The sequence below is a fragment of the Corvus cornix genome, chromosome 3 (genome assembly GCF_000738735.6).
Source record: "Corvus cornix cornix isolate S_Up_H32 chromosome 3, ASM73873v5, whole genome shotgun sequence".
NCBI classification, from domain to species: Eukaryota; Metazoa; Chordata; class Aves; order Passeriformes; family Corvidae; genus Corvus; species Corvus cornix.
Genome location: NC_047056.1, coordinates 89,802,882 through 89,829,085, shown reverse-complemented (window position 1 = coordinate 89,829,085; position 26,204 = coordinate 89,802,882). Strand labels below are relative to the sequence as shown.

At 39.9% G+C, this 26,204-nt stretch overlaps 1 protein-coding gene across 6 annotated transcripts; it reads left to right on the top strand.

The window, feature by feature from the left end:
• Positions 1 to 131: 131 nt before the first annotated feature.
• On the top strand, positions 132 to 25,299 carry BEND6 (BEN domain containing 6). Of its 6 annotated transcripts, XM_039569499.1 has the most exons (11): positions 132 to 293; positions 2,395 to 2,552; positions 3,567 to 3,691; positions 13,442 to 13,670; positions 13,772 to 13,917; positions 14,433 to 14,531; positions 14,908 to 15,085; positions 16,521 to 16,738; positions 18,067 to 18,259; positions 20,492 to 20,630; positions 23,137 to 25,299. In XM_039569499.1, exons 4-11 carry the CDS (start codon positions 13,475 to 13,477, stop codon positions 23,402 to 23,404), a joined length of 1,437 nt encoding a protein of 478 aa, XP_039425433.1. In that variant the 5' UTR covers positions 132 to 293; positions 2,395 to 2,552; positions 3,567 to 3,691; positions 13,442 to 13,474; the 3' UTR covers positions 23,405 to 25,299. The 6 variants fall into 6 exon arrangements, with proteins under 6 accessions (XP_039425433.1, XP_039425431.1, XP_039425432.1 ...); XM_039569497.1 differs by lacking the exon at positions 3,567 to 3,691; XM_039569498.1 differs by lacking the exon at positions 3,567 to 3,691 and having other exon boundaries at positions 132 to 476.
• The last annotated feature ends 905 nt before the right edge of the window (positions 25,300 to 26,204 follow it).

Here is a 26,204-nt window from a genome sequence, read left to right as displayed (position 1 = left end):
GGAGCGCGGCGGGCAGAGCCGGAGCGCCCGCGGGCATCGGCGGGCGGGGCGGGGCCGGGCGCCGCATGGCAGCCGGCGCGGGCACGGCGGGGCGGGGCGGCGGCGGCAGGAGGAGGAGGAGGAGAAGGAGGAGAAGGAGGAGAAGGAAGGAGAAGGAAGGAGAAGGAGAAGGTAGCGCCGGTGCCGGAGGAAGGAAGGAACGAGGAGCGGCGCATCCCGCCGCCGAGGGGACTCGGCCGGTGACATCACTGCTGGAGCTGCTGTAGAGGGAGGCGGAAAATGGCTGCTGCGAGGTACCGGGGGACCCCCCGTGGGAAAAGAGGGGCTGCGACCCAGAGGCGTGGGGTGTCGGCAGCAGTGAGCGCCCGCGCAGGTCCGTGGGTCTGTGGCGTACCCTGGACCCGAGGCGTCGGTCGAGGCCGGTTTCGTGGCGGGGGAAGGGATTGGGAAATGACAATGAGATCCATCCTGACAAGGTGAGCAGGGCGCTCGTGCGGTGCTGCCGCGTGTCCCCGATGCCGGCATTTAGCCGGCAGCCGGGTGCGGGCGGGACGGGGCAGTCTGCGCGCCGGGGCTGTGCAGAGCAGCGCCTGCAGGGACCCTCGCACTGCAGGAAACTGCAACGCGCTGCAGCCAATGTCAGCGCCGTGCCCTTCGCTCAGCGCCGGGCCGCAGCTGCTGCAGCGCAGGCAGCATCAAAATCCTGCCGTGTGCAGGTAGCTAATGCAGATGATGACAAGAGTTCACCTATGTCGCTGTTGCTACCTCTGTGGTTGTTACTGTGATACTCCAGACTTTAAAAGACTCTTTCTGAGGTGTTTGAAAATGCAGTTCTAAACTCCCTCACGCTGCTAAACACACACACACACACACACACAAAAATCATTTGCTGAAAATATAGCCAGGTATCATTTTGCAATATTGCATTTATTCGTGTTACTGGGGGAAAAGGTTCATTCAAGGCAAAACTCATGTGATTTTCGTGCACCTTTTATGTGAGCACATAAATCTGAAGGACATTTCCGAAACTTCATAGAAATAATCAAAATCTCTGTGTAAATATCGGAGAAACATTGAAATGTTACTGCTTTATATGACTGACATGAACGTACAGAAAAACATATGTGTAAATTTAAGTTAAACTAAAAAAATATGCAAGCTGGAAAGGCAGAGAGGGAAATCTATCTGTGTACCTTAAATAAAAACAGGAAAATAATCTCTATATTATTAAAATTAATTTATTACTGGGCTAATAACATTGTAACAATTTCCTGTACCCTTAAGGTTAAGGAAGTCTGTTATCCTTGAAAGATGCTCATGATACCAGGTGCGGGGGTGGGGGGTGGGGGGGAATGTAGGTAAAAAAAGGAAAAAAAAGGGGGGGGTTAGGTCTATAATAATTTATTCCAGGATTTTTGTATCGTTTCAAGCTATACACCAACAGAGTAATCCAAAACAGTCTCTCATGTTACTTTGTAAAATGGAAAGTTGCTACATTGCAGCCGTGGATTCAAAGCTTTCCCTCACTGCCTAGAAACTGCCAAATGCTGTAAGGTTGTGTTGCATCACGTGGTGCAATATTGAAATCTTTCCTAATACCGCAGTACACTGCAGTAAAATGGTTTTAATGCAGATTACCTGGAGATTATTCAAATCGTCCACATTACCTCACTGAAATATGAAGCAAATTGGTGTGATCTCCTGGCATCGTTCTGCAGTGCCACGCTGCAGGATACTGTGAGAGCAGGAAACTTTTTGACAGCTTTAGCTCTCCACTGATTTATTGTTTCAGAATGGGATGATAGAGTAAAAGTAGCACAGCAGTGACTGCACGGTAAATCACAGAGAACTGAGGCGGAATGGTTCTTTTCACATTGTTCTCAGGTAACAGTGCATAGAAATCGTCTGACAGACAAATTTCTAGTGAAAGCTTTTTAGTTTAAGGTTTATAGCTTTTCCCTTCTAAGAGTTAGAGCTCACTGGTGTCTTGAGGATAATGTTTTTCCAAATGGATATAATAAGTTTCGTGACAGCTGCTTAATTTTTTTTCAAATGCTAAAGAGAGTAGAGTTTAGTACAAGAAATGCTGACATGCATGATTTTTCTGAGAGCTGCTGCTCCAGGCTTTTGAGCCAACTGTCTCACATGTGCACCAAACTGCTGTTCTGGCTTTCCCTATATTCATTACTGCTCTGTGCTTGTTAAATACTGCAGGGTATGGTAGTGTGGTTAAAATATTATTTCCACAGTGAATAAAGTTTAAATTGCTGAATTTCATCCACATTAAAAATAAGCAAATTACATGTGGGTAGATTTTTTTCCCCCAAATAGTAATAAAGAGAATTTAAGGGAAGTTTTATGTGTATCACACTTTTAATCTAAGATTCTATACAGAATGTTTTTCAGGGAACTTTTCCTAAATCTTAAGGATGATAAACAGAGAAGACAAAATAAATGAAGAGAGAAGGTTAAAACAAAACCTCTCATCTGAGATTTGACCTCAGAAGGGAAATCCCGGAGGTGAAGCCACTGCAGAGGAGAAGTAAAAGAAGGTAACAAAGCTTGAGACTGTGTGATAACAGGGGGTGGAATGGGAGGGGAGGTCAGAAGTTGTTGGGAAGTGGAATTAAGTGTTTTATAATCTAAGAAGGCAGTTATTGATCCTGCAATAAGCAAGGGGTCCTGCTGCCATTTCAGAGTACACATAATGTGGCTGCACTTTTGCAGAGATGTGAGCAGGTGGGATGTAGTGTACTGCAGATGCTTGTTTTGATGGGGATCACAGGCAAACAGAGCAGTGACAAAGTCACTGGCAGAGCTGAAGCTTTTGGCCAGAGTGCGGGAAGCAGCCTTTCACTTGAGCAATGCTGAGGGAGGAGGTGGTGATAACTACCTGGGCAGAGGGGTCAAAAAGGAAAGTTCTGCTTCAGAGAACCCACAGAGAAGAGGTGACCAGCAAATGTTTGGACATGGAAAGGGACAGGAGGATGTTTCTGTGGTTGCAGTTACTCTTGAATACAGTTTACCTATTCTCCCAAGTTGTGTGAGGTAGGGAAACAACATGGAAATAGTGTCAAAGTCCTGCAGTTTAGCGTAACAGTTGAACAGGGAATGTGCTGTAGCAGCAGCAGCCCTCCTGCAGGGAGACAAGGCAATGTTGACCTCAAATATTCTTTGAGCTGGTCTCTCATGATAGCCTGTTCTGACTTAGCAGTCTTGCCCGGGAAGGCTGAAAGAGGAGATAATTTCTTGCCTTACCCCTGTCCTGCTTGCAGAATTCCAGTACAGTCTCTGGGCCAGTGCATATTCCTTGATAATTTAGGTGATGTTCAGCCACACTTTTTAAAAGAAACTAAAAATTCTAGTTGAATGCCATAGGTTAGGCTGAAAGGCAAAAAAAAAATTGCAAAAAGAAAGTATGATGGCATTTTGAGTGGAGAAACCACATCTGCAGAGGTCTGCTGACCTCCCCCAGTGTGAGCCATGGGATTCAAGGGCACTCCACAGCTCTGTGAAGGCACCTCTCTGCTCCTGCAGACTGAGGTGTTCTGGACCTCATTTTGCAGGTGTAAGACTCCCTTTATCAGTGAGCTGAGGGAAAAAGGTCACATGCTGGATCTGGTGATGTGGACATAAGAATACGAGATGATACATGAAATGATTTCAGAAGAGTAGCTGAGTGAGTGAAAGGGTAAGATCATCTCTTTTCACTGGTATGCTTTAAGGACTGCGTTTGTACTAATTAATTATAATTGAGTAAAGTATCCTGCCTAAAATGACTACTTAACTGGTTAGAAGGGTTCTCCAATCATCTAATACTTTCTAACAAAATATTTGGATTTTTCCTCATCAAACAAGAACCAAAGTAAATATAGTCAAAACCAAAGAGGCAAGCAAACTAAATACAGAAGACATCATAGTATCTGAGTGTTATCAACATCTTTCGATGAAATAATTGACTTTCCCCCTCAGTATTCTACTCACAGGTTATGTGATGCCATCAGTGCTACCCTAGCAGCTTAAACATACCGTAGGAAATGTTGTGAGAGTTTCTGGTAAATGACTAAACCTTATAAAAAACTTTCTTCAGTTGAAATAACAACATTTTTCTGGCTTGATACAGGCAACCCATTTAAAAGAAATCTGTTATGTGAAAGGACATGTTATAAATTCAGCATGGTTATTGCAAATTTTCATTCTGCAAAACTTGCTAAATTGTTTACTCTATACAGTGCTTTGTATGGCTAGCATTAGTTAATTCTCACAATATCTTTGAAATTAGATAAATTTGTATTATTATTTCTGGTTCATTGAAAAGAAAAGGTGAACTATAAATTTAAAGGTTGTATGATTTACCCAAGACCAAACTCTATGATTCCAGTGCTACAGACTAAACCCCTCCATGACTGGAACGTTTTGCCTTCTGCAGGTATCACAGGTGACCATGTAAAACCAAATTCTTGTCAGCTTTATATATTTAGAGGTAATTGTCCTTATTTTGTGGGTTCATCAGCTCAAACAACTTGCTTATTTAAATTCTCTCTGCTTATTAGACTGAATGAAAATCAAATGGAGAGTGAGCCATACAGTTGTACACTCACAGCTCATAATGTTGCTGGAAAAATGCTGGCAGGAATTCTGTGGGCATAAATTGACTTTGTAGACAGAGAGGCTGATCTTGAACCTAGATGGGAATATACTGCTGAAGCTCCTATGGCTTTTTTTTTTTTTTTTTGTTACAGCAGCAGTGTGCCCCTTTGTCCTTGGTTGAAATTTGCTCTGTATTCATTTTTGGCAGTGTTTAAAGTAGCAGTTGTCAATCTGTATGTGGCCTTACATCCCAGAGGGAATTGCACTTCATTAGTATTTTAACTGTATAATTGAAAGTTGTTTAAGGATTGTTTCAAACTGATACACAACACTGGTCATTCCACTGTTATATTACTTTATGAAGTTAGGTTGAACTACATCCAGTAAAAAGACATTTAATTTTACAGGAAGGGAAAAAATAGTGGTAGTAAGTTTTGTGGGTTTTATCCTTGCAGGGAAGATGCCTTGCTGTCAATTCTCTTAAGTGCATGCAGAATTACTCTTAGTTGAAGTAATATTCCCTGAAGTAATAGGACAATATATATATCTCTTTTTCTAGTTCATGACCTTTTAATAGTACTGGAGATTTTTTTTTTCTCCTATCTACCAAAATGCTGCAAAACCAGAGCAGCTGGGGAAGAGCTTTGGAGTAAAAGAGCAAACACTTTGAGTATTAATCAGGCATGACTTCTCATCTATGATCACTCACCTATGAGCCAGTAACGACATATAAGAAGAGATAGTAAAGATGCTGCTAAGTTATTAAATACTCACCAAAAATCAAGCCTGGAATTTTCTAGCTAATATTTCACTTCTTTGCTTTTAAGAGTTGAAGGGAGAATGCCACCAAGAGAAATGCTTTGGGGTAGAATGAAAGATACAACTTCTACTACCTCATAAAAAGAGTAAGATCCTCTTTTAACCTCTCATATCTGGTTTTCAGAGGGTTTGTTTGAATAAGTCCAATTTGAAAGTGCATTAGTTGCATATGGAAAGTATGTCTAGTATTTTTTCAGCCTTTTAGGAAAAGGTTATTTGACTGCTTGGGCTGTTGCATGGAGCAAGTGCACAGTTATGGCACCTCAGCACAGATTTACATGCGGTCAAACTTCCTCTAATGATCCCATAAACATCTCTAGACAAAATAAGTGATGCATCACTGTTCTTTAATGTTTATAGTTTGGGAGCTGTTAAGATGGGTTGCATTGGATTACCCAAGCCAGGGCATAATGAGCACAGCCAAGTGTATGACTTGACAGAGCCATGCTGTTTCTCCTTCCAGGCTACGTATTGCTTCTAAGTGTTTGGGTATATTAACCTGCAAAGAAAGAGCTTTCTTGTGATTATACAAACTCCTGTAGCATAGGTATTTCATCCAGTTCAACAAATAAAGAGTTTTATTTCTTGGTCTGTATATTAATACATTTTGTTGTGCATGGCATTTACAAACAAGCAAATTGAAGTGAGTATTAGTTCTCCATCTGTCAGCTGTGAAACAGCTATTTAATAAAGATACTAATCTGTCATGTAGAATTAAGATAACTTCCTGCGTTTTATTTGGTGTCTTGTTACCTTAATGTGAATCTGAATGTGGATTAAAATACAGATAAATAAATGCACATGGTTTATAGGCATATGAGATATCTAGGCTCCTATTTAAACTCGGGTAAATCATCAAGGCCCAGAGAACAATGCATTTCCCTGAATTTGGGTGTAGTGCCATTTGAGGTGCCTGGATTTAGTAACCACCATCATAAGCCTGAAAGAGGGTCCAAGCCCTGTGTGAAGTCTGTGCCCATCAGAAGAGGCAGTTGGAGGCCAGGCATAATAATTTTTGGTATCTAAGATTGCGCCATGCATTTCTTTTTAGGCCACTGAACTGAACCCTACAGAACTTGAAAAAAGCTGAATCTCCAGGAAGCTTTAACTGTGCTCAGTAGGGGCTTGACTCATATGACTGTTGGAGTTGCTCAAGGCTGAGACATCTCCAAAAGGATGACAGTTGCGATAAAAGACCTGTGGGAGAGTTGTACTTCTAGAGTAGCAGCTGAAGGCCAAGCAAATAACACTGGTGCTAGGCACCTGTTTAGAAAGCCAAATTGATCCCTGTATCTCCAGTGATTACAGCAATAACTTAAGGCACCTGGTGCACCGGTGACACCTAAATGTAAGCATCTTAATCTAGAACTGAACCCTATACTGAAAACCCAGTAATAATGCTACCTTGCTATCTTAAAATCCATTAAAATGAATGCCATGTTTCACTGATTGAATAAATTATTGGTTAGAACAAAAGTTTTGTACTTCCAGACATAGTAAATATACTTGCTTAAAAAGTCATTATTCAGCCTTTCCTATCACTCAATTTAACAAATAAAATTAATAGTTTGATGCAAAAATCTGAGCTTTTCTAATAGATTTCTTTAAGCTTTTGATTTAAGCCACAGTCCTACAAAGGACTTTGGCATATTTAGATATTAATATTGTTTTATAGAATTCCTAGGTTGCTAAAACCTAGGAAGAGGGCACTATTGTGACAAATAGGAATGGCTTCATGAATTCCTTGGGTCACTCAATAGATTTTAGAGTGTGGTATGAGGTTTGCACCAAGTTCTCTGTGTAATCCTGGCAGTTGTAAATGCTGCAGAGGCTTTAAGGTCAAGGCCATCCGGGTAAATAAGGTAAAGATGTTGCTTTACCATGAATAGCATCACTTCTTAGAAAAGTATCTCAGGTTATTTCACAGCGAGTCACACCAGGATAGTGATCTGCAGTGAGGAAGTGACCTCTTGAATATCAGGATTAAAATCTTATCATTCTATCCTTCCTGTGGAAGACAAGTGGGATCATTCCTGTGTGTTTATAGTCTTAAGAGTTGCAGTAGTGTTCTGATAGATGCTCCCCCAGATTCCCAGCTGAATTTGGAACATAGCGATACTGATGATTCTGGAAAATCTGTACTCTGTATTTCTCAGCTGAGGGCAGCATATTTGTGCTTTTGAATCATCTTTTCCAGAAATGACTAAGATATTGCACTGCAAATCTTTTGAGCAGTAGCACACTTCTGTATTCTGACAGCACCTAATTCCACTGAATTCATTAGTAAATCTTACACTGGTTGCAGGTAAAAAAGATTAGAACCCACAACAGGGCATATAACTTATTTAAATATGGTCACGTTTTCCATCATACCTGCTATTGGAAATTTTGAGACTTCAGTGCAGTCCCAAGTTTTTCATCAACATTGTATTTAATATTCTGACAAGTTAAATGAAAAATGCCAGTCTAAATAACACAAACCAAATCTGTCACGACCACTTATCATGCTGAATTGGAAATAAATAAGTTTTTATGAGGTAGATTAATTGGAAGACCAGTTAAGATTGGGTTTTGGTTTGGTTTTTTTCCAAGGAAAAATTGAAAGCTGAACTCAGAGGGCAGATAATATAAAATGTTAGTACATAATAAAATACTAGCTTTATTATGTGTTGCATTAAGGCTATAGACCTTTGGCCTAAAATAAACCCCCTTGCATTCCACCTGGTCCTCAGAAATCAGAAGAGTTGGGTGCAGCTGGGCTTAGCTTCTGATTAGAACTGATTCAGCATTACCAGCCTGGTTGAGTTCAATAAGAACATGCATGATCACAGATTTGCAAATAGTGCAGTTTACCAGTTCAGTACTATAGATCTGAGTTCAATAAAAACTTTCACAATCCAGATTCACAAAAAGTACCCTTTCCTGAAGTAACAGGAAAGCAGGTTCAGGATTGCTGGTGATAGGACTGCACTAACTACAATGTGTCACTACAGCAGGTAATAGTAACAGAGATCTATCAGTGATAGGTAGATAGAGATATAAAAATATTCACAGGTCTTTACAATGCACTGGAGGCACAAAGCTCACCTAGAGGCATCCCTTCAGGGGAGCAGGAGAGAGAGTCCATCAACCGATCCCAAGTAAGCAGAGGTGCTTTCCCCTCTCTCTTTTTTTCTTTCACTGCCCCAAACCCCACCTTCCTCTATGTAGTAGGTGGGGTTTTGATGGTTATGATTGTACATGTAAGGCATGTTCTCATTTCTCTTCATTTGCATTCTTAGGATGTGAAAGCTAATATGCAAGTAGGGCTTAATGAGGGTCTTGGTTATTTTCAGTCAGAATTTATAGTTGACACAAAAGGTAGAATAAACACTTTGGTCCTCCTCCACCTGCTGAGGTGGCAGTAAAGGCTGTCTGACCTAGACAGCCTTTACTAGAAAGTCTTTGAGTACATGGAGAAGTCTTTGAGTGGAGAGGAGGCTCGTGGCTTGTACAGAGATGCAGGTTCCCTCTGGGGCTTCTCTGAGATGCCACTAGGAGCAAGGCCTCCACCCCTGGCATCGTTCAGTCCTTATGCCTCCCCCGAGCCAGGCACAAGATAAGCAAGGGCACGTCTCTCATGTTTTTTCTCAATCAGTCTCATCAGTTCTTCACCGACTTAAGGCAACTCTGTAGCAAGCCTGACCATTTACCATAATGATGGATCTGTGCTACAGTTCCTTGATTTGCTGCAATCAGTGTCAAAACCCTGTTTTAAGCCAACAGAATCAGACCCATCAAGTGGGTATACAATCTCATGTTGTAAACTTGTAACACTTTGCGCTGTGTTTACTGAAAGAAAAAGAGAAATAATGATCTCAGCATGCCATCTGCCAGTTCTCTGACTGAATGGAACAGACTGTGTCAGACAAAGGGTGACCTATATCTTTAAGTGACCTTTGTGGATTTTGGTGGCCTCGGGTTTTTTTGGGTGCTTTTGTTTTGGTTTGGTTTTGTTCTGGCTTTTTGTGTTGCTTAGTAACAATATCATGTGTACAAATTTATAGCATTTGTGCAATATGTGAGGTGTTTGTAAAAATTAAGAGTCCAATTAATGCTTACTCTGCAGAACTTTAAAATTGTATGGCTCCTTCCTTTTTCTTTTTTCCCTTCTACAAATGACCTAGAATGGTGAAAAATCATAAATTTGCACGTCAGTATTTGTCAAATCAGTAATTAGTGTTTTCAAAGGGAGTATATACCAGAATTAAATAACTTGCAAAGCATAGGTGGCTTTCAGAGGTCGTACAATTGTCTCTGTGGTTAGTAGCTGCACACAGGGTAATGCCTGTGAATGATAATGTATCCTGCAAATAAACCACTGAACAAAGCATTCAGTGTCAGAAATCTTACTTGATGACTTGCAGAACTATGTTAGAAAGATTTAAAACAGACAACCAGATACATGTTAACAGATTTCATATGCCATCCTTTCAGTTCCCTATAGCTTCTGCTGGTCTGCTGGAATCTATCCTACTATTCAAAATCTATTCAAAAACAGAAAAAGCTATTACAAGATGGGTTGGACCAGGCAAGCTTCTGCAAGGAGACACACCATCTCTGTAGTCACTGAGTAGTTGGTGGAGAGAAATAGGCTCTCCCAGACAGTAAGTCATCTGCTGGCTTTTAGACATGTGTCATAGGGTGAGATGAATCACCTCCCTTTCTGCAGTGACTGAGCCAAATGTGGCTAGACAACCTCTCACTTTTAAGGCAGTAAAAGTTTGGTAAGGTTAATCCCAGTGCCCAAGTTACTTTGTTGTCTGACGATACATTATATTTTGCCTTTGATCTGTTTTGGCAAATTTTAGAGGGAAGCATCTCCAGCAGTCCTGACTTGGACAAGGTTCACGTTGACTCCTGTGGGAGGTCAGGGTGAGAAAACACTGCAGGACTTCCCTTCCAGAAAGTGAAGTGTTTCACTATTCCTCTCCCTTATTAGTGACATTTTGTTCTACCTTTCCATTTGCTTTAATCATTGGCTAGAGATGATGCCAGCAGACAGTTAGGTGTTATCCCCAGGGCCCATGGATTGTCACAATAAATTGTGTGAAAAGACGTAGTTTGATTAATGTCTACTGCAGGAGCTGAAGCTGCTCCATAACATAAAAATACTAACAATAAGCTGCTACACTTTTATACTTTCATTTGGTGAGGTAATGATTTCATCATCTTACCCATAGCACAAGCAGCTGGGCTGATGTCCAGTAGAGCTGCAGCAGAGAACAGGGGGCCTGGCCAGTTGCTGTTGCTGCTCCTCAACTGCTCTTCTGCCTTGGTCCCTTTATAAACAGCAGCAACATTCCTTCTCTCAGCATGCTGAGAGAATATGGCAGCTGTTAAGGCCCTCAGTGAAATTGGTTTTGCTGTTTATTAGTACACCCTCTGACCACAGGCAAGAATCTTGTCAGAAGAACTTTAGAGATAATGTAGATAAATTGCTGAGCTCCAAGTCCCGCCATGACCATGGTAAAAATTGTCCTTAGCTTAGAGTGGCAGGATGGATTTTCACGGATCCAGGTGCTTGCCTGGTGTAAAGACTGCGAGATATTTTGTTGTCCGTGTGCTTCACAGTGTCTACCAGTGGCACCATGGGCTCTGAACACCCAGAAGTCCATATGTCCATTGCCTCCACTAAGTTGTTTGACAATGTAGGCAAGTCTGATAGCTTCCAAAAGCTGTTGGGCTTGGTACTGATGTGCATGGTATTGGCACAGTGTGTACGTGAATAGCCCTAGTGCTGTGGGGAATCATCACTTGCCCTGCATGCTGTGAGCAGCCTGTGTATTCAGTGTACCTCTGGAAATCCTGGGCTGGCTTGCTAACCCTGTACAAGTTCGGACCACAAGAATGTCCCATGGCTCAGAGAATATTTGTCTCAATACAAAGTGAGAGACAAAAGACAAACTATTAGAGGACTGCAGGGAAATATTAAAAAAATATATAAAAGTCAATCAGTCAGTTGCTATTCTTAGCACACTGGCAGCTCTAACTTTGCTGCAATTCTGTTGTTCTTATGTGGGCTTTTAGGAGGGTAAAGAAATAGCTCACAGCTGCCAAGGTCAAGGGGGGAAATATCAAAGTGCTTCATTTGAGAATCAAAGAACCGGGTGGTGGAGATTGCTGTGCTGAGTTGACCAGAGGCAGATTCGAGCCAGATGAGAAATGTTAAGCTGAGTGAAGTATATACTCAAAAGCATTTTGAAAAAGAAGGAAGAATACTGATGCCCAATGTGATTGCATACACCACCTGTTTTAAATCTGGTATTTTGTTGTGCAGACAAACATGCCGTTCCATTTTGGACCTCACCTGTCCATAGTGAGGTCAGTGCTGAAACTTTGGTTCCTTTGCATTCTGCTTTGTCTATATGTTTATTCATTTGAATGATCCTTGTCTGTGGTATGAGGATCCATCCAGCATGGATCAGTGGCAGAATGAGGCCTCTGGTGAGTCAGGCTAGGCAGAGTTATGCAGGCTGCTTCCTCTTCCAGAATTTGCATGGAATGGATGTTTTCTGATCTTTCAAGAAAAGTAATGTCAATTCTTGCAAACATAGTCTCCTTTCTCCAGTGAGGTAATACTTAACAGTCCTACTGCTATCACACCCAACACATCCAGCATAAAAATGTGATTTAACCCTCCTTTCAATGGTGATTTCTTATGCTGCTTGCTGCATTGTATCAGTAAACATGTTGACAAGACTGCAGTTGTCTCTTACAAATTAACAAGTTCACCCCTGTATGGAAAGCTAGCTCTCTTGAGGCATAGCACAGACATGTGGAATAGTGGCAAACTGGGCTTCTGCAAACAAATTGACATTACTTCTCAGAGCACTGCAGCCAGATATTCTCACTTTGACATAATAGCCCCATGTAATTCCCCTTTTCTAGCTCTGAGTTACCTTTTTGACAGCCTCTGCATGAGGCACTAAATTTGCTTTTGACTGATTGAGGCTAAGTAAATCGCAAATCACACTGTCACATCTAGGAATTCATGAGTTTTCAGCTCTGTGAAAGTATTCCACCTTCATGAATTGACCATATGTTTGCTGGAAAGAAGATTCAGGTTTGACAAAATCAGATTTTCTATGTATTGATTTAATAATTTTTAAGTAGAAAATATCTTCTCTGAGTATAATGGCAACACTTAAATGAACTGGTTACATTTCCAGTAGAGTTTACACTTTCATGAAAGGCTATCTGCCTAATTGGGAAAATAAAGCTCAAAGTATGACTTGTTCCCTTCTCCTGTATAGAGAAGATCTATACTGAAGTATAGAACCTCAGTGCTTTAAAAAGCCCAGAATGGCCCATTGCTTTAAAAGTATTGTTTTATGAAGCAAATTATTTAGCTGTATATTTGGGTTTGGGTTCTCCTTGTTGCTGTTATTCCTCATGAAGCAGCCCGGCTCTCTTCCAGTCCTTAGCCTGTCATTTCTTTTGTACATCAAGTTTTCCACTGCCAGGATGTGTCATACCTCACCCACTCAGTTGTCCTGGGTAGTTCTGGGTTGGTTTTCTGTGGCTACAATTGTCTTCCTGCCCATGAGATGATAATCATCCATCCCTCTTAATAGCATGCATAGCTCGTACTTTCCTTCATTCTAGGGAAATATTTTATCACACCTGTATCTTTTAGTCAGAGGCTAGACTAAAATTTTTATTGAGACAAATGAAGTAGTAGTAGAGATCCCAGCCAGAGATAGATTGAACATAAAATTAATATGGGAGCCAGGACTCTGTGAGTGAAAGCTGTTTTCTGTGCATAGTTTTGGAGACAACTCTCTGATGTACAGGTATTAAACAGACCATCTCCCACCCTTCAACGGGGACACAACTCGCTGCTTGGCTAGTTTTCACTTTCTTAGGATATTTCCATACAAGGTAACTACCAATATCCAGCAAAAGGAGGGTTGTTTGGGGCTTTTTAAAGTGTTGTAACATGCCTGTGGCATGACACAGTAAATGCTATTTTTCCTATGATGTCCTTTAGGAAGCGTCTGTGTGACAAGAAAGCCACTTAACAATGAAAAAATTCACACTGTTTGATTTTGTAAATGATAATTCACTGCAAATTGGAGAGACTTCATGGATACAGGACCTTCCCTGTGATGACAATGAACTAGAAAGACTTCTGAAACCTAATGAGCATGTACTAGTTAACTGGCCTGTGGGAGAAAGAAAGACAGAAAAGCACCTGGTGAAAGTTGTGTACATGAGTGGTGAGTGCAGTTACAGAACACTTGTCTGATATGAAATCTGCTTTTAAGGTATAGTTGCCTGATTGTCTGTGCTTTGGCCTTTTTCCTTTCCATCACTTCAGATGACCCCCAAGAGCTGGTGGAAATGATGCAAAAGATATTACGAGCAGATGAAATTACAAAAATACAAGTCCTTGGAAAAGGCAAGAGGAAGAGGATAGAAATGATATTCTCAGAAAGTGAGGACAGTGACTTGGATAAAGAAAAAGTGAGTTTTTGTCTTTATGTGCCTGATATTGGTAGGTCTGTAAAGGAATGAAACACACTGTAACTATTGATTCTTAATGATACAACACACTATTAAAAGATGTATAGTAAAGGTAGGAATACAGGCAGCCTTCACATGGTACCTCAGCACAATAAGCTGTCAGAGCAATTATTTAGGCCAATGGATTTTGTCCTTTTCTATGTCAAGAGACGAGTGTTATTCAAGGCTTTGGTGCTCTGTAGCTCCATTGCATTTTCCCCCATAAGACAGAAATCTGACTAGTGCACAAAAAAGGGAAGGGACCAGGTGTTCTGAGGTGTGCGTTTTGCTGAGATCTGCAGTGACAAAATATAGGCAAGGAAAATATAAAAGTCAACAAAGTTACAAATACATTTTTTAAAAATACTAACCAAGAATATCAAGTGCACAGTGGATAAAAATTTATGGTATATTATGAAATACTGTAATGAAAGGCTCTATAGGAATGCAAAGGTACATTATGCACTTGTTTACAGGGGAAGATGGTAAAACATGTAAAAAGAAAGAAATCATTGCAGGCATCTGCTCCTGCCAACATCCTGAGTCAGCTTGAAACATCGTTAATTAACAAACAGGTAAACATCCATTTTCATCAATTTTAATGTATTAAGCAGAAGCAATCTTAAATGTATTTTTGAGGGGGGCATAGGAGTTTTGCCATAGTGAAGCTAACAGTTCTAAAAGATGCTACTTTGGAAAACTGATGAATAGAGAACAGAGACAAAGGTTACATATCACCTAACAGTTATATATTACACTGATCTTTCATTTTTAATTTTTATAGGAATAGTAATAGCTATGTTTGGTAACAGCTTTTATTAAAATGCACTGAGTCTGTTTATACAAGGCAATTTTTGGATTTAGCCAGATATTTTAATGTTAGTTTTGATGCTCTGATTTTATGTTGTTGTTGCTGTAGATATCACAGTTGCTTGGGGGTTTTTTTTTCAGAGAGAACCATATTCAGGAAGCAACTTTCTATATAGTGAAAGTAGCAGTGATGATGAAGAGCCTTTATTTCAACTCTCCAAGGTAGAACTATGTGCCAAAATTAAAAGTCTCAAGAGGAAGCTGACAGATACCATGAGAGAAAACTGCCGCCTAAGGCAGTCTCTGGTGATGCTTCAAGGTAAAATTGGGAGTATTTTGATGAAGAGGAAAGCCTGAAGGTCAGGAAAAGCTTGATTTATAAAGAGGCCGTTTGGATGGGAATTATGGATGCTCAAGCACCTGACATGATCAAGGCCTACCATTAGCATCAAAGTCTGTGATACATGGCAGCATTTAGTTCCAGCAGCACTTACTGTCTTACACAGAAGCCATGCAATCATAGAGTTAGAAATGAAGAAATCTGTCTAATCCTGCCAGTTGTTCCCAAGAGAACCTTTCTGTATGCTGTGTAACCATTGGCTAAGCTCAAATACTTCACTGACCAGTCCAACTAACCATATTTACTAGCAGTCTTTCTTGATCAATTGATATTTTATTTATTCTGAAATTACTTAATTTCTAATTACTTTGGTGATTCCTCATTACTGATAATCTGAGTTAGTTTCAGGTGCACCAAATTTAATTCTTTCCCAGGGATGAAATATTTTGTTCTTTTATAAATGAATCCTTCATGTCTTAGTGATCACCTCTGAAGAGCCTCTCACTTGTCCCTGTCCCTTACTCTGAGGCAGCCGAAACTGAATCCAAAATTTCAAACTGTTAGTGAATGAATAAGGTTTAAAGAGGATTTACTCCTTCGCTTGCCAGCTACACCATACCATCCCTAGACAGTCTGGTATCTGGTTTTTTTTATTGTTAGATGATTTAGCAACTGTTTACCAGAGTCATTGCCCATTTGACTGCATTTCTTATGTTATTCATCTTGATTTGAATCATTCATCTCCACTTTTTAAAATATTATTTGTAAACCTTTTCTCAGCATCTAACAACTTTTCTCACACATGTAAGTCCATTTTCCTTGCATCTTGAGCAATTGGATTAGTCTTTTACAGTATTTTTTGTAATTTAATATTCTGTATCCTGCTGATATGTCATCTCTTGCATCCTTTTTGCTCTGCATTGATTCTTCTTAATGGATGAAATAAAAGTTTATATTTGAAAATATTACTTTGAGGAAAGATTATTTAAAACATATCCTCTATAGATTAAAAAAAGGGAAAAGCTTCTGCAGTCTGTGTAACTTCTATGAAGAAAAAAATCAGACATCACTTAGCCCATATGCAATAGGCTTGTGGACTTGTAGAGATTTTGAGATTGTAAAAAGAAAAATAGTCTGGTTTGTGCCATGATGGGTATAAACAAATAGTTCCTCTTAGCCTTGCACTGAACTGATCTATTCTAGAAACTGAGGCCAGATCTTCATGGGTGAGCACAACAGAATAGCAGGAAAACCTTTGAGAGAAGAGGAAAAAGGTATATTGAAATGTCTTTGCTGACTACTTTGAGTCTTTCTCATTATGAAGGAATCTAATTGCAAAAATATACCTGCTTATGTAAGTGGAGTCTGAAAGCTTCAAATACTATTTTACCCCTCTCTTTTCATCTGATTTCAGTGTTGCCACAGGCAGTCACTCATTTTGAGGAACTGGTAGGGATGGCTGAAGCACTGCTCAAAGGGGGAGTGACATCATCTACGTCCAGTCTGCATCCACATGCTGTTTGGAAGGCATCTCACAATCCATTAGCAGATTCCTATGCAGCTATGCATAGTAACTCCAGCTCACCAGTAACTTTGAATGTGGAAGATGAGGACCAACAGACTGAAAAACAGGTCAGTTAAAAGGCAATTTCAGGCATAAAACTTTATACATTATAAACTTTACTGCTATAGCATAATATAAAAAATCAGCTTCAGTAAAATAATTTGTCATAATTGCATTGATAACATGACTAATGAGCTCCTTTTGTGCAGAATGCTCTTTCCATGAGAAGCATTAGGTTTCATTCAGTGTCCTGTACACTCTCAAATTCACTTTAATTTCAGTGACCTTGCATATCTGTGGCTAAGGGCAGAATGTGGATGCATGAAGAAAATACCAAGATCCAGGGATAACTTCCAGCCTAATGGTTTGGATGCCAAAGGGGAACGGTAGTATTTCAAAGATAATCTAAGAAGAATACCAACAGTCTGTTCAAACTGTTGATTTGTAATTGGAGGCTGGTGTGTTTCTGCTTCTGTTCCAGACACTGGCCAGCAGTTAAGTAGAAATACATGTGTACAGAGATACTGAGTAAAGAAGTTCCCCTATTATCTGCAATTATAACAGAACATGATTGAGAAATCTAAGGCACAGAGGCTGTAAATGAAAAAAATGAAGGCACAACCAAAAGAATGATTCTAGCTTCTGCATTCACAATTTACATAAACATTATTATGCACCAGTTCATGCTAATCCATGCAAATCATTCTTGTGTGTTGTCATGGGGTGCTAAAATCCGAAGAAGTCTGTTAAGAATTATCAAGGTATGTTTTGACTGCATATTGCAATACACAAAATTTGACCTAACATCTTCAAAGAAATAAAAAGAGCTCATTTTCTAAGCAACCTGCCTTACTTCATAGAGGTAGCTCAAAATTGCCTATTAGGAGAGTTCAAATTCTTAGGCTGTACCGCTGCTGCATGCAGAAGCCACTCTCAAAGCCCAGGAGCAGATGTCACAGTTCTTAGGGCATGTCTGCTCGGAGGCAGGAATATTAGCTTGGGCATAGTGCCCTGCTACCAAGGCGGTACAGAAACCATGCCAGAACTGGACCACAGCCAGCCTGCATGGAGTGCAAGCAGAAGGATTTTGCTGTGTCTGAACATGTCCTGTCTCCACTAGTGAGTAATAAGGATTGCCTGGTGAAGGGTTTGCTAGGATGCATGGGGTCCTTAGTGTGCCCCACACTTCCTTCTGGAAAACAATCAATCTGTGTGTATAGTCCCAAATGCTGAGTGGTATGCAAGTGTGGTGTTATCTCAAGCACACCGTTTGCAGAGATTACTTTTGAAATTGTGGTTTAAAAATAGAAAATAAAAAAGATATTTCAGTGGTAATACTATTTAGTATTTCTAGAAAACTGCAATAGTTATGCCTATGACCAATTTTGTTTTCCAGTTCAAGATCGAAAAGTGGCAGATTGCACTTTGTAACAAGAGCAAACCTCAAAAATTTATAAATGACTTGATGCAAGCACTTTATACACATGAATACATGGCTACACACAGCCTGACAGGTGCAAAGTCCTCCTCTTCAAAGGATAAAGCGGCAAAACCAGCTATGAATCAGAATGAAGTTCAGGAAATCATAGGTGATGACTTGTTAACATTACTCAATGTGACTCTGACTTGACAGGGGGCTTTCTCCAAGGGAGGGGCTGTCATGCTTAACAGCTGGTCTACTCAGGTGATGAGCTGTTTCCTATTTCCTTCTTCAGCTACATGTTTTTTTGAACCATCTGTTAAAATTACTGCCAGTGAAATGCTAAGCAGTAGTATTTCTATTGCATGAATTCTGTGGGTTTTATTTAGGTGACTGCTCAGGCACAGTGATAGTGTAAATATTTTAGCCCTTGCAAGGTTGATGCCTTGGTGGAACTACCTAAAAACTGAAGCTAGACAAAATTAAGAGAATAAAAGTGGTTATATTTATTGAAGGGCCTTCAGGTACAACAGGGCAGTCAAAGCCCCCAGGGCCTACACCCAAAACGGATGAGGGGGTCATGGGTTTTCATACATTTATAAGTTTGGTCCATTTGCATATTGGGGTTAATCCTCCAGTTACAGCTTTAGGTAATGAAGTCATTTACTCCAAGTTTGCTCTCCCCCAACTCACTATTGTTTACATTTCTCGTGGCCTGAGACAGTACGGTGTCCTTGAGTTTTAGGCCTAGAGAGGAATTGTTTTGTCTGACCAAAATGGGAGAAGAGTAGCTAACACTGTATATGGAGTTTAGAATTATACACTAAAGAATTACAGGATATGAAATATATAAAAGCTAAAATCCTGAGGCATCAGGTTAACTTTGAGTGTGATGATAACAGATAAGGGAAGGCAGAAAGAGGACACATTTGGATCAAATTTAAAATTATGTCTACTGTGTTCTGGAGTTTAGTGAATGTTATGAATTCTGACATTTTAAATAGCACTAGAGGCAAAATGAGACTGTATAGGAGACAGAAATAGTGATCAGAGAAGCAAACAAAATTTGGTTTATGCTGAGGTTTAAGGCAGAAAATATTTGGTGCATAGGACAGAAAACAATTTCAGATGGAAGTACCAGCTTTAAAGAAAACAGTATTTTGTGAGCATATGAAGCCAAATTTTCATTGGATTCACACCTGTAACTAAATACTAGAACAATATAGCCTTAATTCCTGTACTATAATCCCTCCCCCATTGCCATTCCCTTGGACTTCTGCAGTTCTCTTGGTTCCCTTCTCAGCTTAGCTCCCGTTCCTTCACCTCAGTACAGTTTTGTTGAAGTTAGCCAGCAGTTTCAAAAGTTATCAGTTGCAAAAATATTTTTCCTTAAGAACCTTGTTAGAGAAAAAGGCCCAAAATCGAGAGAGATAAAAGGAAACAGTGTGTAGGATGGTAAAAATATATTTAGAGGCAGTAAGATGAGACAGTTTCAGAATGGCATATAAGAAAAATGAAAAAGATTTAATGGGATGAGAAAAATGGTTGATTTCAATCTTAATAATCTTTTTCAACCTAAATGATTTTATGATTCTAAATCCTACTAGTGTCTAGGCAAAACTGAAAAGGGAAGCAGAGAAGGTAATGAGGACACAGAATACAGCATGTTGTGGAGAATTCAGTGACAAAGCCTATAGAGAAATCAGAGAACTTTGTTAAGGTAGAAGAGAATACTCTGGAATTTCAACAGAAAAGTGTCAACATTATACAAGAGAAAAAGAAAAATCAGAAGGAAGCTTGGGAGTTCTAGGACTGTAGAAAATGAGTTAGTAGATCAGATTATTTAAAGAAGATGGAAATTGTAGGACTTCAAAATAAAATGAAATGAAAGGGGAGGGAAGATGATGGAAAAGAATGGAGCAGGAATCGCATTCCTCATGTTGAGTCCTGTTACTGTTGCATTCAAAAAATGTAGCCAGGCAAAACAGAAGGGAATTTTTTAGAAAAAGTGGCATCACCTGCAAATGAAAATTACTGAGGAAAAGAAAAGTAAGATTCAGAGGCATAAGGACTGACGAGGATAGGAAAAGGACTCTGATCAAGAACAGAACATAAGGACAGAGGATTAGCAAGCAGAAATAACTCACTACAGAAGCCCTTGTGGCCCTGTAGTTCCTTTTGAGTCTGCCAAGAGCAGGCACACCAATATGGAAGGCACAAAGAAAAACAGGAGCTAGCATGTGCAAAATCTGTGAAGGAGTTTGTAAAGACAGTGAAGTAACTAGAGTGGAAGCTGAAGTAGCTGGAACTTTAAAAGATGCAAGAAAAATATTTTAGATCACACATCTCTTGTTTCCCTGATTTGGAGGCTCCATATATATATCATCTCTTTATTTTGCAGGAATCACAAAACAGTTGTTTCCAAACACAGATGATGCTTTAATAAGGCGAATGATGGGACAAAAACTAAACAATTGCACCAAGAAGCCAATTTTAAGCAAAGATCTTAACTCAGGTGCTTTTCAGAAACATAGCTTTTGGTAAGTCAAATAAAAAAATGCCTGCAATGTGCAATTCTGTATATTACTTCATAGTAACAAAATCTAAAAGCAGTCTTAAAATTCAGATGACAATGCATATTTACCTACTTGGTATATGCACTACCAAGTCAGTAAATACTTCCATAACCTTGTACAAAAATTACATTGTACAGAAGCAGTCCAGCTTAACATTACTGCACAAAAATAGTTATTGGTTCCAGACAAAGCAGCACAAGACTATTAAATTACAGGAAGAGAATACAGAAGTAAACAAATGGAGTTGCTTTGCTCACTATGTCTATTTTAGATTTGGCATTATTTACCTTTCTTATTATTCTCTGGCTCACCAGAGAGCAGTCAATTCCATTTTCATGTCACCTGTTGTGCCCCAGTTAACCCACAAGTGAATATAAGGAAAATCACACCTCTTTGGTACATATTTGTAAGAGTACTGTAGGAGAGCTAAGCTGGCAATCCTTTACTGCCAAAAGAGTCTAATTATTGGGTCAGAGGAATTATTAAATAACATCTTACATATTATGGGCATTTTTGCCTTGCGAATGAAACTAATATAAAATTACCAAACTCATGCCTATGGTCGGTCAAGTCAGCCATTTGCACCATGCTGTTTCCACATACACCAAATGTACATATCACAGAATGGTTGAGCTGGAAGGGACCTCTGTAGGTTGGCTAGTCCAGCCCCTGCTGCTCCAGGCAGGGTCACCTAGACCAGGTTGCTCAGGGCCATGTGCAGTTCAGTTGAGTATCTGCAAAGAGGGAGACTCCACCACCTCTCTGGGCGCCCTGTGCCACTGCTCCGCGCCCCTCATGGTGTTTGCTGGTGTTCAGACAGGACCTCCTGTGTTTCCATTTCTGCCCATTGCCTCTGGTTCTCCCACTGGGCACTACTGAGAAGAGCCTCCATCTCCTTTACTCTCCCATCAGACATTAGTGCACATAGGTAAGATCCGCTTGAGCCTTCTTGAGGCTAAACAGGCCCGGCTGCCTCAGCCTCTCCTCAGGAACACGGTAAGAAATGAGCAATGAACAGGACAAGAGATTAAAATACGGTGACAGGGAAAAGAGATTTGTGCTTACTTAGACTTTTTATAGTGAACTAACATTTTTCTTCTTCCTGGTTCACTTACCTCCTGCATGTTTTTAAAATCTGTATTTGCAACTGTAAGACACTTCATAAGAAAAAACCAACACAACAAAACAAAACAAAAAAACCCAACAACAATAAAACCCCCCCAAGACATTTGACTATGTTGTGACACAAATGTTTGAAAAGTAGCAGTGCTTTGCTTCTAAAATTCCTTCCTAAGCCACCTGGTAGTACTCCATGGACCACCAGTGGTCTGTGAATTATTACTTGAGAAATACTTACAGAATATCTGTTAGAAAAATCCGCATACACAGGTTTTTCCATCTGGAAACAATAAACAAATGCACCAGCCTGGCAAAAATAAAGTTTACTATGTTAATGCTTTTCTCCTAGAGATGAGAACACTTTGTAAATCAAAGGTCCTGTGTATTTGTAACGTACAGTATGCAATGATTCACTGCAGTATTTTTCTTTGTCCTTAACACAAGCAGGAAAAATAACAGCACAAAATCACAGATTTTGTCTTCTTTGAAAGTATTAAAATCTCAAATATTTTAAATCTTTATCTTCATCAGATGGATCCATAAATTTTGCTAATTCCTGAGTCTTTAGTGTACACGGTATTCCTGAAGCCTTGATAGGAGGACCTTGACTATACTAAAACAATTCTGGGTTGTTATTTAATACTGCATATAGACCTTCCAATTTAAACTTGGTATTTTAAAAATGCCTTTGTGTCTGTTATTGATCAGTGCTTATGTAAAATCCAGTCCAACATCCATTGTAACCAATTCAGATATTGCCTGAATAGTGTCTTTTGAACTGATGCATTTATAATGGATTTTTTTTATATCTGTTAAGCATTCCCTCACTGTCAAAGCAGTTAAGCACCATGTAAGTAATTAAGACAACTTGGTGATTCCTTTAGCTCAGATGACACACATATTCCCTGTAAGAAAAGTAAGACAATTTAAAAGTGCTCAGAATCTCTGTTACTCCTTCAGTCCACCTTCCAGCAATGAAATACAGAGGGGGGTAGAGAAAATTCTGTTGTACAGTACCTTTAGTAACCACTTACACACACAAGTTACTAACTTTAAAAACTGGTGATACTGCAGCTTTTATATCCTTCCTTGCTGCTATTTCTTCCTCCTCCGCCTTTCCCCAGAGTACAATTATGATTGAAGACAAGAAATCTGGAGTCAAATCCAATGAGACAGACAAGTTTCGATCTCAGATCCATGAAGCTGAGGTGAAACAAGGAAAAAGGGAATGTGAATGAAGAAAACTATTTAACTAGCTAATAAAAAACCTCTGCAGCTTGGAAACTAAGAACAGTACTAATTGCACATTTAATGGTAAAATCTCAAACTTAGTTATAAATTATCTCAACAGTGCTTCAACAGCTGCTTCTCAGGGCATCATCTCTTCGGCTGTTCCTCCTAGTACACAAGACCAGCAGGATGATGATTCACCAGCTGCTAATGCACAACTTCAGCAAAGTGACAGCTGCCTGACTCCTCCACCTCCCACCCCGGAAGGTCAGCAGGAGCGTCCCAAACCCACTTCGTCTAAGGTAGAGTCTCAACTCGCCAGCAGCTCACCAGCGCCCTCTCCCAGCCAGGGTTGTGGACAGGATCTCAGGAATTCAGACAAGGAATAACAGGCAGGTGTTTCATTCCAGCTCACGTGCTCAACGGAGATTAAGAACTAGTATAAAATAAAAAAATAAATAATATCTAAATTGTACTAGATATATGGTAGTATCCAACAGTGGACAGAGATAGAAGCCTGAGAACTTTTTTCTCAAAACAATGAAAATCCCATAGTCTAGAATAAAAATGAAGCCATATTAATATCTTTGGATTTAAGATATTATAAGATATATGCATGTTATGCAGTAATTCAAAAAACAAACTTTTACTGAAGAATTCAAGTAGAGTTCCCCTTAGTTAGAAAAGAACATTATTTAAAGTACTACCAAAAGAATATATATGAGGAACCATAATTCCCTTGCTTTCACCTTGACAGCTGAGGGAAAACTGTTTAACCGATCAAAGAAAGCTATTGTATATTAATGCAAAAAAGATATAGTGATATGGAGAGAAAATAGATATATTTCCTAGTGAAATGAAGACTGTGGCCTGCACAGGAGTAGAAAGCACAGGGCCATGTGAGCAGAAAAGAAGAAATAAAATAGATGTTTAAGGATGCTACTAACTTGGGAAAAAACTTTCTTAGGGCGATGAAACTACAACTTTCAATATATCCACAGGAAAGAAGCAGCTAATTTTTAACCTCTCAAAGTAGGACAGGCAATGGAAGAAGCCATGTTCCCTTGTAGCTCAGGGAAGAGTCCTCCAGGAAAGCTTGTTTAGTTGTGGAAGCCATTCCCTTGCAGGGATTCTGCTGCTGGTTCAGTAGCTCTTGCTCTCTGTTCTTCCCTGACCATCAGGTCCATAGGATAAGGATGCCTGGTCCCTCCAGTTGGGAAATAGAGGACACTTCATTAGAAGCAACTAATGTTAAGGGCAGAGTTGCCAGCTTCTACTTCCTGTGGTTTGATTTTGGTATGCTACCCCTTGCTTAGAGAAAGGGTGGACAGGCAGAATATTCCTCGTGGTACCAGAAAAATCCCAGTATCTGGGCAGTTCCCCTTGAGATCTGACAGTGCATCTCCCAGGAAGCAGCTGGCAGTCACACAAACCCTATAATAGCCTAAGGAGGAGGAGGGGAAGATACAGGTTCCCCAGGGAAGTGGTCACAGCACCAAGCCTGTCTGAGTTCAAGAAGTGTTTTGACAATGCTCTCGGGTATATGGTGACTCTTGGGGTGTCCTGCACAGGGCCAGGAGTTTGGCTCAATGATCCTGATGGGTCCCTTCCAACTCAGTATATTCTATGGTTCTGTGATTTTTTTCCTTGCTGACTGATTTCAGGTTTACGGTGTGCTGACACGGGAAGGAGAGAACGCTTGGGACTATAGCTTTCCTGTTTGAGTGTACTCCTCCCAGAACAGAGTACTATTAGCTGAATCTATTTCAAACACAGCAAACAAGCAACTAATGAATCAGATTGGAAAAATGAAATGACATCAAGTTAAAGAAATCTAGCTTGATTTAAGGAGGATTTCAGGACATCTGAGTTATACCCTAATATTATTATAGAAATAATATTAGGGTGAACACTGAAAAAAGATCTGAAAATAAGGTTATCAGCCAAATACCCCTGAAGGGAAGTGCTGCACATCTAACTGTTCTAGAGCGAGGCACTGTGGAGAAGACTTTTGTGTGGGCTGGGGTACAAATTAAGTGATTTGCTATCCTTTTTCATCTCTCACCTAGTAATTCCTTGTAGATAGGATCAGGATGAAAGCAGGTATGAAATATGTTAGTTCTATCTCATGCTATTAACTACCATCTATAAAATGTAACAGAAGAATGTTTGCTATTATGTATATTTTGTATATGTAATTGTATGTACAGCATATATAATAATGTATATAGTTAATCATATTTTTGAAGCGACTTTCTATCAAATAAATTGAAACATTACTATGTCTTAGTGCTGTTTTATTGTGCTCACTGTCTTCTGGGTCTTTTCTTACATCAGCCTCTGTTGTACACTCTAACATACAAGGTTAGGGTTTTTCTCTCTCGTTTTTGGTTTTTTTTCTTTTTCTTTAATAACTGTTCTGAAGCCAGCTTCTGTAAAGCTCGTCATTTTACCTGGGGAAGGAGTTGGCCCACCTTACAAGGGCACTTTAACCTTAAAGCTGTCACAGCTGATGCTGCACAGCTGCAGCTGTTGTGCAGTTCAGGAGGTGTTGGAGCCCTTGGGCAGGTAGATGGAGCCGAACGTCAGCAGCTGCTCTCGCTGTGGCTGGTGCAGCGCTGCAGATCCCGCTGTAAGTTGTCAGTGGAAAACCAGTGGGGCTGGCAGCTCACCACAAAAAGTATAGGAGGAGTTTCATGGTAGGGCAGAGGGCCTGCTCCCAGGCATGGCCCAGGGAGATAGGTGGGTACTCTGGACAAAAGCAATAACAAAAAGAAGATATTTTAATGTTTTAACAAAGGATAAAAAGTGTGTGAGCTGCAAAAATACTGTTTCTTCCTCTTTATGTTATCCCACTGGATGAAAGGAGATAAGTAGCTGTTACACAAGTATACCGTTAACAAAAGGGCCATATGTCTTGCAGTATGACCAGAAAGGAACAAAATACAACTGGTTTTTCAAAATGACCTTGACACACTCTGAGAACACAAAATTGAAGACTAGATAATCACAGATTAGAAACTCCAGAAGTAATAGAAAGGGAGGTCAGAACAGCATAATGCTGCTTCTCCCAAAATTTTCATTAAAATAAAAATTAACTGGTGATATGTAAATGTGTGGTGTTCCCAAGTGTAAAATTCTTCTGATACGAGCGACAGAGGACACATTATTTGCAGTCCTCGGAATGGG